General features: G+C 34.8%; 1 protein-coding gene across 2 annotated transcripts in view; it reads right to left on the reverse strand.

Annotated features, from left to right (window-relative positions):
- Positions 1–12365, reverse strand: part of RUS5 (root UVB sensitive protein (Protein of unknown function, DUF647)) — a 165636-nt gene that overhangs the window by 72189 nt on the left and 81082 nt on the right. For both annotated transcript variants that reach the window (XM_089803951.1, XM_089803952.1), the window contains exon 4: positions 227–327. In XM_089803951.1, the coding sequence (XP_089660077.1) occupies positions 227–327 (101 nt within the window). The remainder of the gene's footprint in view (positions 1–226; positions 328–12365) is intronic.

Raw genomic sequence — 12365 nt, forward strand, 5'->3', positions numbered from 1 at the left:
CCAAAGTGGCATTGCTATTTAAATCTTTTTCCATCCTCATTGAATATACTCCAAATTCCTCTCTTCACTTTTGCACATATATTCTTTTTAATTGCACCATATCTTCATACTTTTTGCCATTATTGTATCCATAATCAAGTCATTGAAGTGCACAGAAAGAAAACATTATAACCTGAATCCAAAAGATAAAACCAGGCACAGAGAGACAACTATGGATGTAACATACCTTCAAGAGACTAGAAGTGACTAGTGTTTTGCATATCCAAGCAGTTACATTTGTTGGGAACTGCCAAAGCATGTATTCCAGATAGTCGTCAGAAACTGACCCTAAAATCATCCAAATGTTGTGTTGTAAGTATACAAAATGACTGTTGCGGTTACCCCACAAACCTTGAAACGTCAGAAAAAAGGTAGACATTTCGTATCAATAACAAGAAAATCAGGAGTTGTATGATACTGCATACACAAAGGAAAAATACACGATAATAAAAAGTTGGAATAAAAGATTGCATTTGTGAACTACCTAGTATAGGACAAAGGAAGAAAATAATCATTATCTAATTTCTGAGAAGACAAATTAAGTTAATCTATTGTTATATATTTGTGCAAACCAATAATGTATTCGTCCTTTTGCCACCACCGATGGCAATCACTTTTTAAAATTAAGCAGAGTTCCAATAAGTGGAGATTTCATAGTTTACAGACTTGCAATGCATCTGAGGAAAGAACTGAATCAACAAAATGAATGTTATTTGATTAATTGTGATAAACATATAGGGGATCTAGTTGATTTTAGTATAGACAGGTGACCCCAATGGGGTTGACTGCCAATTGTTGCACCCCTTCCTCCTAGACTTCTATATATGTACATCATTCCTAGATGATAACCATCTCAATATGGCATTTCTCATCATCAATATGAATCTGTAGTTATCTGATCATTTGATGAATGTACTAAGACCAATCAATATAAACATAATATTTTAAGAGTTTCATATGTTCAATTAACTATATTGTCATCTCCCTTTATTTAACTAAGAAATTATTTAATATTTTGTCCCTGTTCCTTAGGCCCATCCTATTAGTTTGTAATGGGCACCCCTGAATGTCTCAAAAAACTAAACCAAATTGCTGAAAGGAATTATGTCAAACAGTTTGCATGCAACCTCTTATTTCTCCATTTAATGTTTTAAACCCCTTATAACTCCGGAAATCAACGTTTATTTGTTTGTTGTGTTTTGTGCATGGAATTGGTATCATACAACATAAACAAGAAAAAAACTACAATAATATGCAAAGTGGAAATGAACTGCTGCCAATAAAATGTTATTTTCAGAATTCATAAAACCAAATACATCACAGATTTATCAACTCACTGATTACTTCAGCATTATTGACATAATACTCCAGCCCATGCTTTCAAACTTGCTGCTACAGTGCTTTGTCCTTCAATCAGTCCACTACCTTCGTAATATCATTCCCTCAAAGTGGCATAAGCATCGGACAAGTAGTGAAGAAGATATGAGCAAAATACCAAATCTGCCTGTAGCTGGAAATGCAACTAAACCGCCTGATAATGAAGCCGATAACAAAGAATTCCAAAGGCCAAACCCCAAGGGAATGACGTCTAGAATGTTACAAGAGAGGATAGACGTCCTCAAATGCCAAGAACGGAGCTGCAATTCACACACCAATTTCTTCTCATATTCAACCTGCTAATGAAGCCACAAATGCTTCCTTTTTATTCTATTTCCAAGGGTCCGCTCAACTCATATGGGCAATGTGGGATAAAAGATGTGTAATATATAAAACATATATTAAAATACCCTTTATGTCTCCCTTGGGTACACATCCCCATAAAATAAATATTAAAGTAACACTTTAATATTTTACAATTAAATTAGACGTTACTTTAATAAAATTTCAGGCATTAAAATGTATTAGCAATCGGACTCCGAATAATGCGAGTGATAGCTCATCAGAAAGCTCTCACCGAGGAGTATCAAATCCAATCACCAAAATTGACCTGCATTGTGTCTTGTCGACTTACTAAAAATAGTAAGTATTCCTGAAACTGAGTAAATCAACTTCGTTTTGGCCCAAACTGGAAATGACTAGGCCAAAACACTCCAAGATCCCATTAAACCCTTCATTAGCCCTCGGGACCATGTAGAACAAGGCTAACGCACACACACTTGGTCAACTGCTAAAATGGGGACATTACATAGTTTTTAACTTGTAGACCTGTTCGCATAATTCAAACTTGGGCCCTATTGATGTGATTTTTGTTCCACTACAACATGTGTTGTCCTGCATTTTGTCCCACAAGATCTAGGTAACAGTACGAAACTTTTTCAACTTAGTTTCGCATTTCTTTGAGATGGTTCATAATTTAATTGGCTAACATTGATCAATCAATCGACCCAAATTTGTATAATGAATCCTTTTATTGAAGGCTTTTGTCAAGTCCTTTTTGTTTTTCATATTATTAAGCCTATGCTTGATTTTTGAAGCCTTCAATGTCCTTTTTCACGTGTTTGAGTGTGTTTGTTTTCTTTTGGTCTTTTAATTTTGTTCAATCCCTTTCTTTCAATTTCCCCTTTGATTTGGTTTATCTTAGGGCTTAATCGGACTTGGCAATCAAAAGATATGACTATTTAAGTGTCCAAAAGGTGGACTCTCTAGATGCAATTGCATAATTTAAAATATGATGTATTTTAACATTGACATTCACTTTTTGAAAAATATAACATAAATTCACTTTATGTTATGTTTTTAAGTTACTTTATCACTTAAGTGACTATAAAGCACTTTATGTTATATTTTCATGTTGAGTTGTTTTTCAAAACTTTCACTTAAGTGACTTTATTAAAGTTTGATTTATTTTTGAGTTACTTCATGTTTTATTTAAAACATCTAAGTTAAATATTACTTTTTGAAATAGTATTTGCATATGATTTATTAATTACATAGTGTAAATGTTATTTTGACCCAATTAAGTGATATTTCCTCAAAAATCGATTAAACATGTGCTTAATTGATCACTTAAGTTGTGCAAATGCAACTTTCAACCCATTTACATATTTACATGTAAATAACCTCCAAGAGTGTGATTTGCACTAGAAAGGCACTTTTAAACACTTAAAACATGTAAAAGATCTCCAAGAATGCGATTTGCATAGACTTGGTCTTTTACATGTTAAGTGTCACATGTAAATACATTGGGAGAATGCAATTTTTCTTTCCAAGGCCAAAATTGCTTTATGCATATTACATATTGCATATCTTAAAACATGCAAAAGGGCCTAGAGACTGATTTGTTCTCTCAACCTCTAAAAGCGAGTTTTTAAAACATGCAAAAGCACATGGAGAGTGTGATTTGCATAGAAGACCAAAAGGCATGTATTTTAAAACATCCAAAGTCTCCAATAGAGTGCGATTTGGCATTTTAGAACATGTAATAAGGATGGGAGAGTGCGATTTACATCTCCAATGCCATTTTTATACATTTTTAAACATGTGTTTGCCCATGGAGAGTATGATTTGCACTTCCATCCATTATATGAATAGATTTTAAACATGTAAGTGCATCCATCTACCTCGATTTTGCATTCCAACACATGCAAATGCATTTGAGGAAGACATTTTTGCATTCCTAAGTCAAAAATGTTTCAAACACCTAAATTTTTTGGCCACGTTTTTGCTAAAAATGCCTTAAAATTGGATTTTTATCCATGATTTTGCATTAGAAGGGCCACGTTTTTGCATTTTAATGGGAATATGGATGTGGGATTCACGTTTTTGCATTTTTAAGTAAAAAATGGCCCATGTAAATGCATTTCATGACCATGTTTTTGTTAAAACTGACCAAAAATCTGCATTTCCAGTTCAAATAGTACAACAGCAAGGGCACGTTTTTGCTTTTGGAGTCTTATTTTGATATTGGGAAACCACGTTTTTACCCTATTTCTGCACAAAAAAATAACCCACGTATGAGCAAAAAAAGGCACTTTTTTAATTTAAAATGCCTCATGAACACATTTTATGCAAAAATGTTTTGCAATTTGGAGGAATTGTGACTTGTATTTTGCCCATTACATGCAAAAAGACCAAGTGTTTGAGCATATCGTTTTGCATTTGCAAGTTTTGAAAAGGTCAAAGAGTTGTTTGGAAAATTCGAAATTGTAGGAAAGACATTCATTCCAACCTCTCAATCTTCCACTTTGAGCTCTTTGAGCTCCAAGTAGAAGTTTCCAAACCTTTGCTATTTTGTTGCATATTTTGGCTTATCATTGTACACTTGTTCAAAGAAATGCCATGTATTTTGCAGATTTCCTTTAAATAAGATGAAAGCTTCTATTTTCAAATGCTTGGAATTTCCCCAAATTCCAATTTCAAAATTGCATATTGGAGAGAAACTTGATAGTTGTCATATCTAAGTCAATAACCAAAGGTATGTTTTTTTCTTTGAGCATATTTTTGCTTCTTGTTTGCTCACTATTTTTATTTCCTTTTTTCGGAAAGGTTAAGGATATTTCCCAACAATGCAAGAGCATACCACACCTTTTCACTTTCCACCTTTCCACACAAATGCATCACATCTTTCTATATTTCATGAACACATGTCAAAGCATATTACGTTCATTTCCCAATATATGCAATTACATTCCAAGAGCAATTACATGTAAATCCACTCTCCACCCGCATTTAAATTTAATTCCATCCTTCAAACACAATTACATGCAATTACATCCTTCGAACCTAATTGCATGTTTACATCAAGTAATAATTACATGTGAATCATTTTATATGTAATTACATTTCAAGAACCCGATTTTGATAAAATGTCACTCTTTCAAGCACCAAAGTTGCCATTTGCACACATCCATATGCATACCAACTTGCATTCTTGGCCATACCCACAAAACCCTGTCTTTGCCTACATGCAATCTACCCTTGAGAGTCCAATTTTGGCCCTTATAACCCAAATATATATGCTTTCCGATTGATTTCCAGCCATAATATGTGTTCCATAAGTGTCTAATCCATACTTCGAACAGTCATCCCTCATGGATTTGTCATTGTAACTCAAATCCCAAAGTTTTCATGTATCCAATCTCGTTGGAAGATGTTTTCATCTTTATGTTGCAACACACTTTTTATGATATGTCAGAACTTCAAAGAACAGAGATATTAGGTCGAAAAGATATGCTTTGATCCTTAAGAATTACTAATTCATTTGCTCTCCATTTTCCCAATGGTTACCCAAGAACCCGAGTTAATGTGAAAATGTGCCAAGCACTTTGCTTCAAAAAAAAAATTAAAGGTGTTGATGGAATATTGTTTCGAGTTTACATCCAAACACTATCAAGAAGGTTTTCAATATGTCAAAGACTCCAAAATGTGTCAATCTACAAAGGAAAATTCATGATAGCTCGAACGAGAAAAAGCTTGATCACATCAAGTTTACAAATGAAGATAAGCAATTCATCAAAGAGAGTCAGAGGCTATCAAAAGATGCAACACCATGATTACCAAGGCAAATACAGTGGCATGAAATACATGAACTCCTTATCCTATAATCATCCGAGATTGCATCATCAAGTACAATGCCTTTGCCAACAATCTACAGGATTGATTCATTCAGAATCAACAGCCTCAATATTTGCTTCAAGTGTTTTCCATGTTTGTAGTAGGAGAGGATGAATTGCATGAGATGTAATTACATGTAATTCTATTTACATCTCCTTCATATATGTAATCCAATAATTCTTCTCACTTAGTTAGACTGGGCGAAAGTTGGTTGAGTTGCTCCCACTTATTCTCCTCCTTTTTCTCACTTTTTTTCCTATATAAGAAGCCCCTCCCCCTTCATTGTAAAAATGATCTTTTGCTATATGCAAGAAAACTCTACCAAACTTGTGCAAGCATAACTTGATTTTGTAGTACCAATTTGGGAGAAAAGTGATTAAAAGAAGCAATTGGATTCGAACTTTGACTGGAAGCAATTGTGATAGAGAAAATTAGAAGCTTTGACTATGATTTGTGCATATTGTCTTTGATTCATGTTCTTATTGATTGTGTGCTCATAAATAGGACATAGTCAGTTAAGAAGCAATTGGAGCCAAAGCTTTCACTGAGAACGATTGTGGTGATACATAGACTAGAAGCCTTGGCTATAACTTGTATTGCCATCTCAAATTCATAAAAATAGTTAGAATTCCCCCACTTCTGGAAGTCTTTGCCCCCCAATGGTAGAGGTTTTTCTTATAGAATAGATTAAGACTTAAAATAAGTTACAGAATAGAAATCATCTACTTCTGAAAGTCTTTGAGCCCCAATGGTAGTGATTTTTCTTATAAATTAGACAAACAGATAGAGCCAAACCGGTAAACTTTCAATCAGCCTTTGAGTTGGTGTTGGTTTATCAGTATCATCGTGTTGCCCGGTTATAAAATTGTTTCAATTTTATAAGCTTCGGTTAATTTTTGAAACTTGCCTGGTTTTAAGCTTTAAATTGGCCATTTTATCTCTGAGTTTTTGTGAGTTTCTAAATCTTCATGTCTCCGGATCGTTCCTAGCTCTACACAGCATTTGAAATTTTTAAAATCAGACTTCTGAGCCTCAAGTTATTACAGGTTAATGGAGAGACCCAAAATACGTGTTTTCAAGTCTATCATTAACCATTAACCTCTCAAAAGGTTAATGATAACGTCCAAAAACAAGTTTTTCTTAACCTCTCAAAAGGTTAATGATAACGTCCAAAAACACGTTTTTCTTAACCTCTCAAAAGGTTAATGATAACTTGCAAAAACACGTTTTTCTTAACCTCTCAAACAGGTTAATGATAGCGCATTTTGGAGTAGGTTAATTAACCCCTCCAAAAATGCATATTCCTTAAGCTCGTTGAAACAGTTATTAACCTGTTTTGAAATTCCAAATCAGATGGTTTGAAACAAAAAAAATGGGGGCAAAAACAAAAATGGTTAAGATGTGTTCGAAAAATTAACCTTTTTAGAAGGTTAAGGAATCAACAAGATGTGCACGATCAAGTTCAAATTTTACATTTTCAAAGCACCTGCACCCTGGGTTTGAACAGAATAGGCAGATGTTGGATGCAAAAGACCTCTTTGATAAGATGCTTGTGCGAGATATTGTTTCCTAGACTGCCATGGTTTCAAGGTATGTTCAAAATGGGAGAATAGAGGATGCATGCCTACTGTTTGAGGAAATGCAAAAGCGAAATGTAGTCTCATGGACTGCAATGATTGCAGGATATGCGCTAAATCAAATGAGTGAGGAAGCCCTTCAATGCTTTTCCCAATGTGGCTGGTAGGTATCAAGCCAGATCCAACAACGTTCACCACTATTCTAAGTGCACGTGGAAGCTTAGCTGCTCTATAGTTAGGGAAACAGTTGCACAATTACATGATTAAGCTTGGTATATAGTCGGATAACTTCATTGAAAGTGGTCTTATCAGCATGTATACAAAACGTGGTTCTATAGACGATGGCTCCTCATGCGAGATTGACCATTTACAAGATGGTATGGAATGGCAACGTCGTTGACTGTGATACTCTTGCTATCATAGAAATGGTTGTTGCAGACAGCATGGATGTTATTTCTATGTCAATTAGTGGAGGGGAAAAGCCTTTTTATAATAATTTCATAGCCATCGGTGCCTTCAGAGCAATGGCCAAGGGGGTGTTTTTCTCTTCTTCAGCAGGCAACTATGAACCCATTCCCTCTTCCATACAAAACATGGGACCATGGGTGATGACAGTTGGAGCCAACGGTATCGATAGAAAGTTCCCTAGTGCTCTCAAATATAGCAATCATCAGGTCTACATAGGATCATCCCTTTCTCGGGCAACCCAAGCAACTTGACCATTGCCTCTTGTATATTTATTTGAACCTGGCCATCTTAGCATGGCAAATGGTAAAATTGTGTTATCTGATGCTGGATATGATAATCCTTTCATTTATAACATAAGGGACACTTTAAACAAGGTAGTTCAGAATGGGAACGAAACTAGCCCAGTTGCACTTATCATCGCCACCAAGATGCTATGGGGTTCCCAAGAAATAATGGTGATTATGGTCTGCCCTTTATTAGTGTGAGTTTTGTTGTTGGAAAGAAAATAAAAGCATACATAAATCAGACAAGCAATCCTACAGCCACCATAAATCCATCAGGATTGATGCTGAAAAGTGAAGCAATAACGGCTCCTCTAGTGGTTTCTTTTTTTTGCAAGTGCGGTAGCAGTAAGTGATCTTCAACATATTGATTGCCAATTTCTTCTTGATCCTTTCAATATCCAAATTCATTCAGAAATAGAGAATCATGTATCAGATGCTGAAACTATGATGAAGCTTAGCCTAGTTGCAGTTACTCTGGGGGATTGTAACATTTCAGCCTATCGACAAGAGTCAAAAAAAGATTCAAGATAGATACTTCACAGCCAAACTCAGGATGGAAAATGTGTTCATTCCTAACTATGAATCAACGATGATCATCCTAGATGCTTACAGGGCTTTCCGGGATAGATCAATTGTGTCCGGATAGATAGAGTTAGTAGCTAGAAATCAATGATTGGATATGTATACATTTTTAGGAATTCTAGCTAAAAGTTTTACTTTTGAAAGGCTTCCTTGTATAGGTTAATTTTCCTAAGGTTAATTAACCTCTCCAAAATCACGTATTTTGGAAGTGGTTATTAACCACAGAAGGGTAGTTATTAACCTCGGTGTATATATAAAGGCTCTTTTGGGCTTTGTAAAGGGACTTTTGGGCTTTGGAGAAAGGGAGCACTAGGCTAAAATTTTGATTAGGAGATGATATTTGGAAAGTATGTACAAATTTTGTCCTTATAATAAGAAATTCCTCTTAGGTTCTTGGTGCAAGAAAATAAAGGAACGTGCAGTTTGAGTTCCCTTCTTCTAAATTTAAATTGTTAGAAATGTTAATTCTCTTTGTAGTGAGCATTCTCACGGTTCGGTGTAGATGTTTATGAATCTGTGAATCAGCATTGTGCTAGTAATAGTTTTCAAGCATAGATCTTGATCGTTGTTATTAGCGGTTTTTAAGTTAGTAGTTCGGGAAAGCTTTGAAGTAGTGTGGTGCATTCGTCATCATGAGCTTTCTCATCTTTAAAAGTTTGATTTCATCTTTTATTTGAAAAACTTGAAAATTATATCATACGAGGGAGCTGCCCCTCTAAACACAGAGGAAGGCCGCATACCAAGGGCCTCTCCAACTGTTGTGAACGGTTTGTCACACACTCCGTTGGGTAAATTCTACTGTAACAAATCTATTTACCAACAAATTTTTTTTCCAACTATTAGATAGAAGTGTAGTTTAGAGAATTTGACTTGTCCATTACTAGCTCCACGAGTAAGTGGATTCTTTCCTAAAAGAAAAGAGGAAAGAGTATTGGTAACACCTTTTACAAAATCTCTCAACTTCTTGCTTACCTTGAGTTGATCCAAGAAACGGTGAGAAGGGGGAGTCTTCCCTTTAATGTAGGAGAGACTTGGTCTCATACACTATGGCTGGTCTACCTATTTTGCGACTGGATTTTCACAAAATTGTCGGTTGCAAAATATCCACCCAAAAACATGAAAAATCAAACACTCAATGTTTTGAAGTGAAACACTAAATACTCAATCCTCTCAAGAATAAGGTCATTTCTTATGCTAAGCTTGCAAAGAGAGATCGTGAAATGACTTCAAGGTTCCTCAAATTTGTAGATACACACTCAATAAAATAATATGATTTGTTGGGATCACTAAGGGGACTTATGGTGTTCCTCACAACTTGTCAATTGAGTTTCAAAAGATTTAGCTTCACAATGTGCAATGATATGTATTCTTTATTTTCCAACTTTTGAACTCTCAACTTGAACTTTAAGTTTTCTATTGGTACTTCTAACTATATATGAAGTATGGACAAACTTGGACTAAACTAGATGCAATCTTCTTAGAAACTCCACCCACTTAGTGCAAACTTCTAAGGTATACTCAAATTATTTTCATATCATTATCTCCTCTTCAATTTCATCAATGGATGCAAACCAAAGATTGAATATCAATTGAATATAAGTACTTTCACTAATTATTCACTTACAATCAGCAAGAGGCTAGTGGCCTAGTTCAATCATAAAAACATCCACAATTTATTTCATTGAACTAAGATCTAAACAACATGAAATGATATCTACTCCAAGCAAGGATTGCGGAAACCATGCAACACATCAAAGTAACATTAAGTGATTCACCATTATGACAAACAATGAATCATCAATCACTTTAATAGCATTATAGCAAAAACTTTAATAAGTCTCTCCCATAGCTAACCTAATCTAATCTAATATCTTCTAATCTAATCTAATCCAATGTCTAACTCCTTACAAATGAGAAGACCTTGGCCCTTCATTTAATTATAATGAAGTGTCAAGATGAATTCAAGATCAAGGGCCTAGATTAGTCCCTAAAAACCCTAATTAGGTTGCTACATTATCAACCAATTATAGGAACGCACTGGACCATGTGGACCAATTATAAAATTACAAAGTTTTGGAGATCCAATGACAAAATTGTACACTTGGCATGATATGATTGGATGTGCTTGTAACTAGAATTCTTTGATTTGTACAAGACAACTAGGTGCCACCTCATCATCCTCATCTTGTAGACTTGATAAATCCTTTAGGTGATGAGAGGCTTTGATTGTGATGGCATATTCCCAAATTGCTTTATCTTCTCAAATCTTCCTCATCATCTTTCATGGAAATTTTCTCATTGCCATAACTTGAACTTGCATTTGCAAACTTGAATATTGAATTGAGCTTGTCCTTTGATAATTTGACTCTAAATCTTCTTTCCCGCTAGGAATCCGCCGACCTGGTTTTTCAATTTTAATAATTTTGTTGCATTTCATAGTGAAAACCCAGTGGATTTATAATTTTAAAAGATAAGGTGTGTTAAAAACCCTAAATGAAAATTTTAAGTTTAGATAAGATAAGATAATAATATTAATGTCCACGAAGATAATAATTTTAAGTTTAATGAAACCCTTATCATTATGCCCTAGTTTTCATAAAATAGGAAAGTATTCTTTTATTTTGAAAAATTATGCGGGAGCCTTTACGAATTAAGAAATTCTTTTTCCTTTTTTCGTGTTTATTTTAAGTACTTTCCCAAAAATCTTTTTGCTTTTAACCTTTGTTTTAAACCGTGGTTTTAACCTCGTATTGATTTCCCAATGTTCTTTGAAAGTGTTTTAATTGCGGTGGGTTTTACCTTTACAAACCGTTGATCAAAGAAAGATCAATGATGAGCACTTTCTCGCAATTTGAACTTGCTCAAATTTTAGCAAATGCGGGGAAGCACCTACATGACACATGTACATGATGATGTCATTTCTTTAATGAGCCACAAAGGTTGGACTCGTCAGGATAATTCCGGGTTTTCAAGACATGTTGGAAAAGATAACTCATTTTCATTGGTTGTTGTTGCTGACTAGATTTCAAACAGGGTGAATCTTATGGAACTGCCGACTGTTTGAAGATCGACGGAGAGCACTTTCCCTCTTTATGAAGGTGTTCGATGTTTAACAAAAGCGAGGAAGTGCCTGATTGACATGTGGACTAGTGGGGTCAGTCGTTCAAAAGGTTGCTTAGTAATGCTGAGTTGGGACGCATGCTGAAATGTCTTATGCTGATTTGTTGAGCAATTTACGTTTTTAATGAGCTAGAGGGTGATTGTGTAAGTGGGCCCAAAATATTAAAAGAAAACGTAGAAAATTCCAAATGTTTTCATGATCATCAATCTCATAAAGATCGACGATCAGCGTTTTCCAACAATTTGAACTTGCTCGAACTCTAGCAAATGCAGGGAAGCGTGTTGTTGACGTGTGCCTAGTTTCACAAAAAGGTAACACAGTCATTTTGAGTTTAAAGCTAAGTCATCCGATTTGTGAAGATCAACGGTTGAATTTCAAACTTCACAATGCGACATGAAATATGACTGTTGGGGCATTAATTCTAATCAATGCTATTTCATGTGAGGTTAATTTGACAATAAGAATTCTGATTTTCTATTATTGAACACTAAAATTGCAGAATTCTTACAAAGTGAAGATTTTCAGAGTTAAGGGCGCAAATTTTCTGAGGGTTTCGATTTGCTGCTAAGCGGTTTTCAGAGGAAAAAACAAAAAAATCGAGTGAGTATCTTGGGTTTCTGGAAAATTGAGAAAATATATTCACAGTAAGATAATTATCAAATCAGGGAAGGAAGATTACTTAAAAAGGGTTGTACATGATGATCTTTTAGAGCAAAGGCCACAATCCATGAATAAGCTTGC

The sequence above is a fragment of the Cupressus sempervirens genome, chromosome 10, assembly GCF_028749045.1.
Source record: "Cupressus sempervirens isolate cs-2001-9-10 chromosome 10, ASM2874904v1, whole genome shotgun sequence".
NCBI lineage: Eukaryota > Viridiplantae > Streptophyta > Pinopsida > Cupressales > Cupressaceae > Cupressus > Cupressus sempervirens.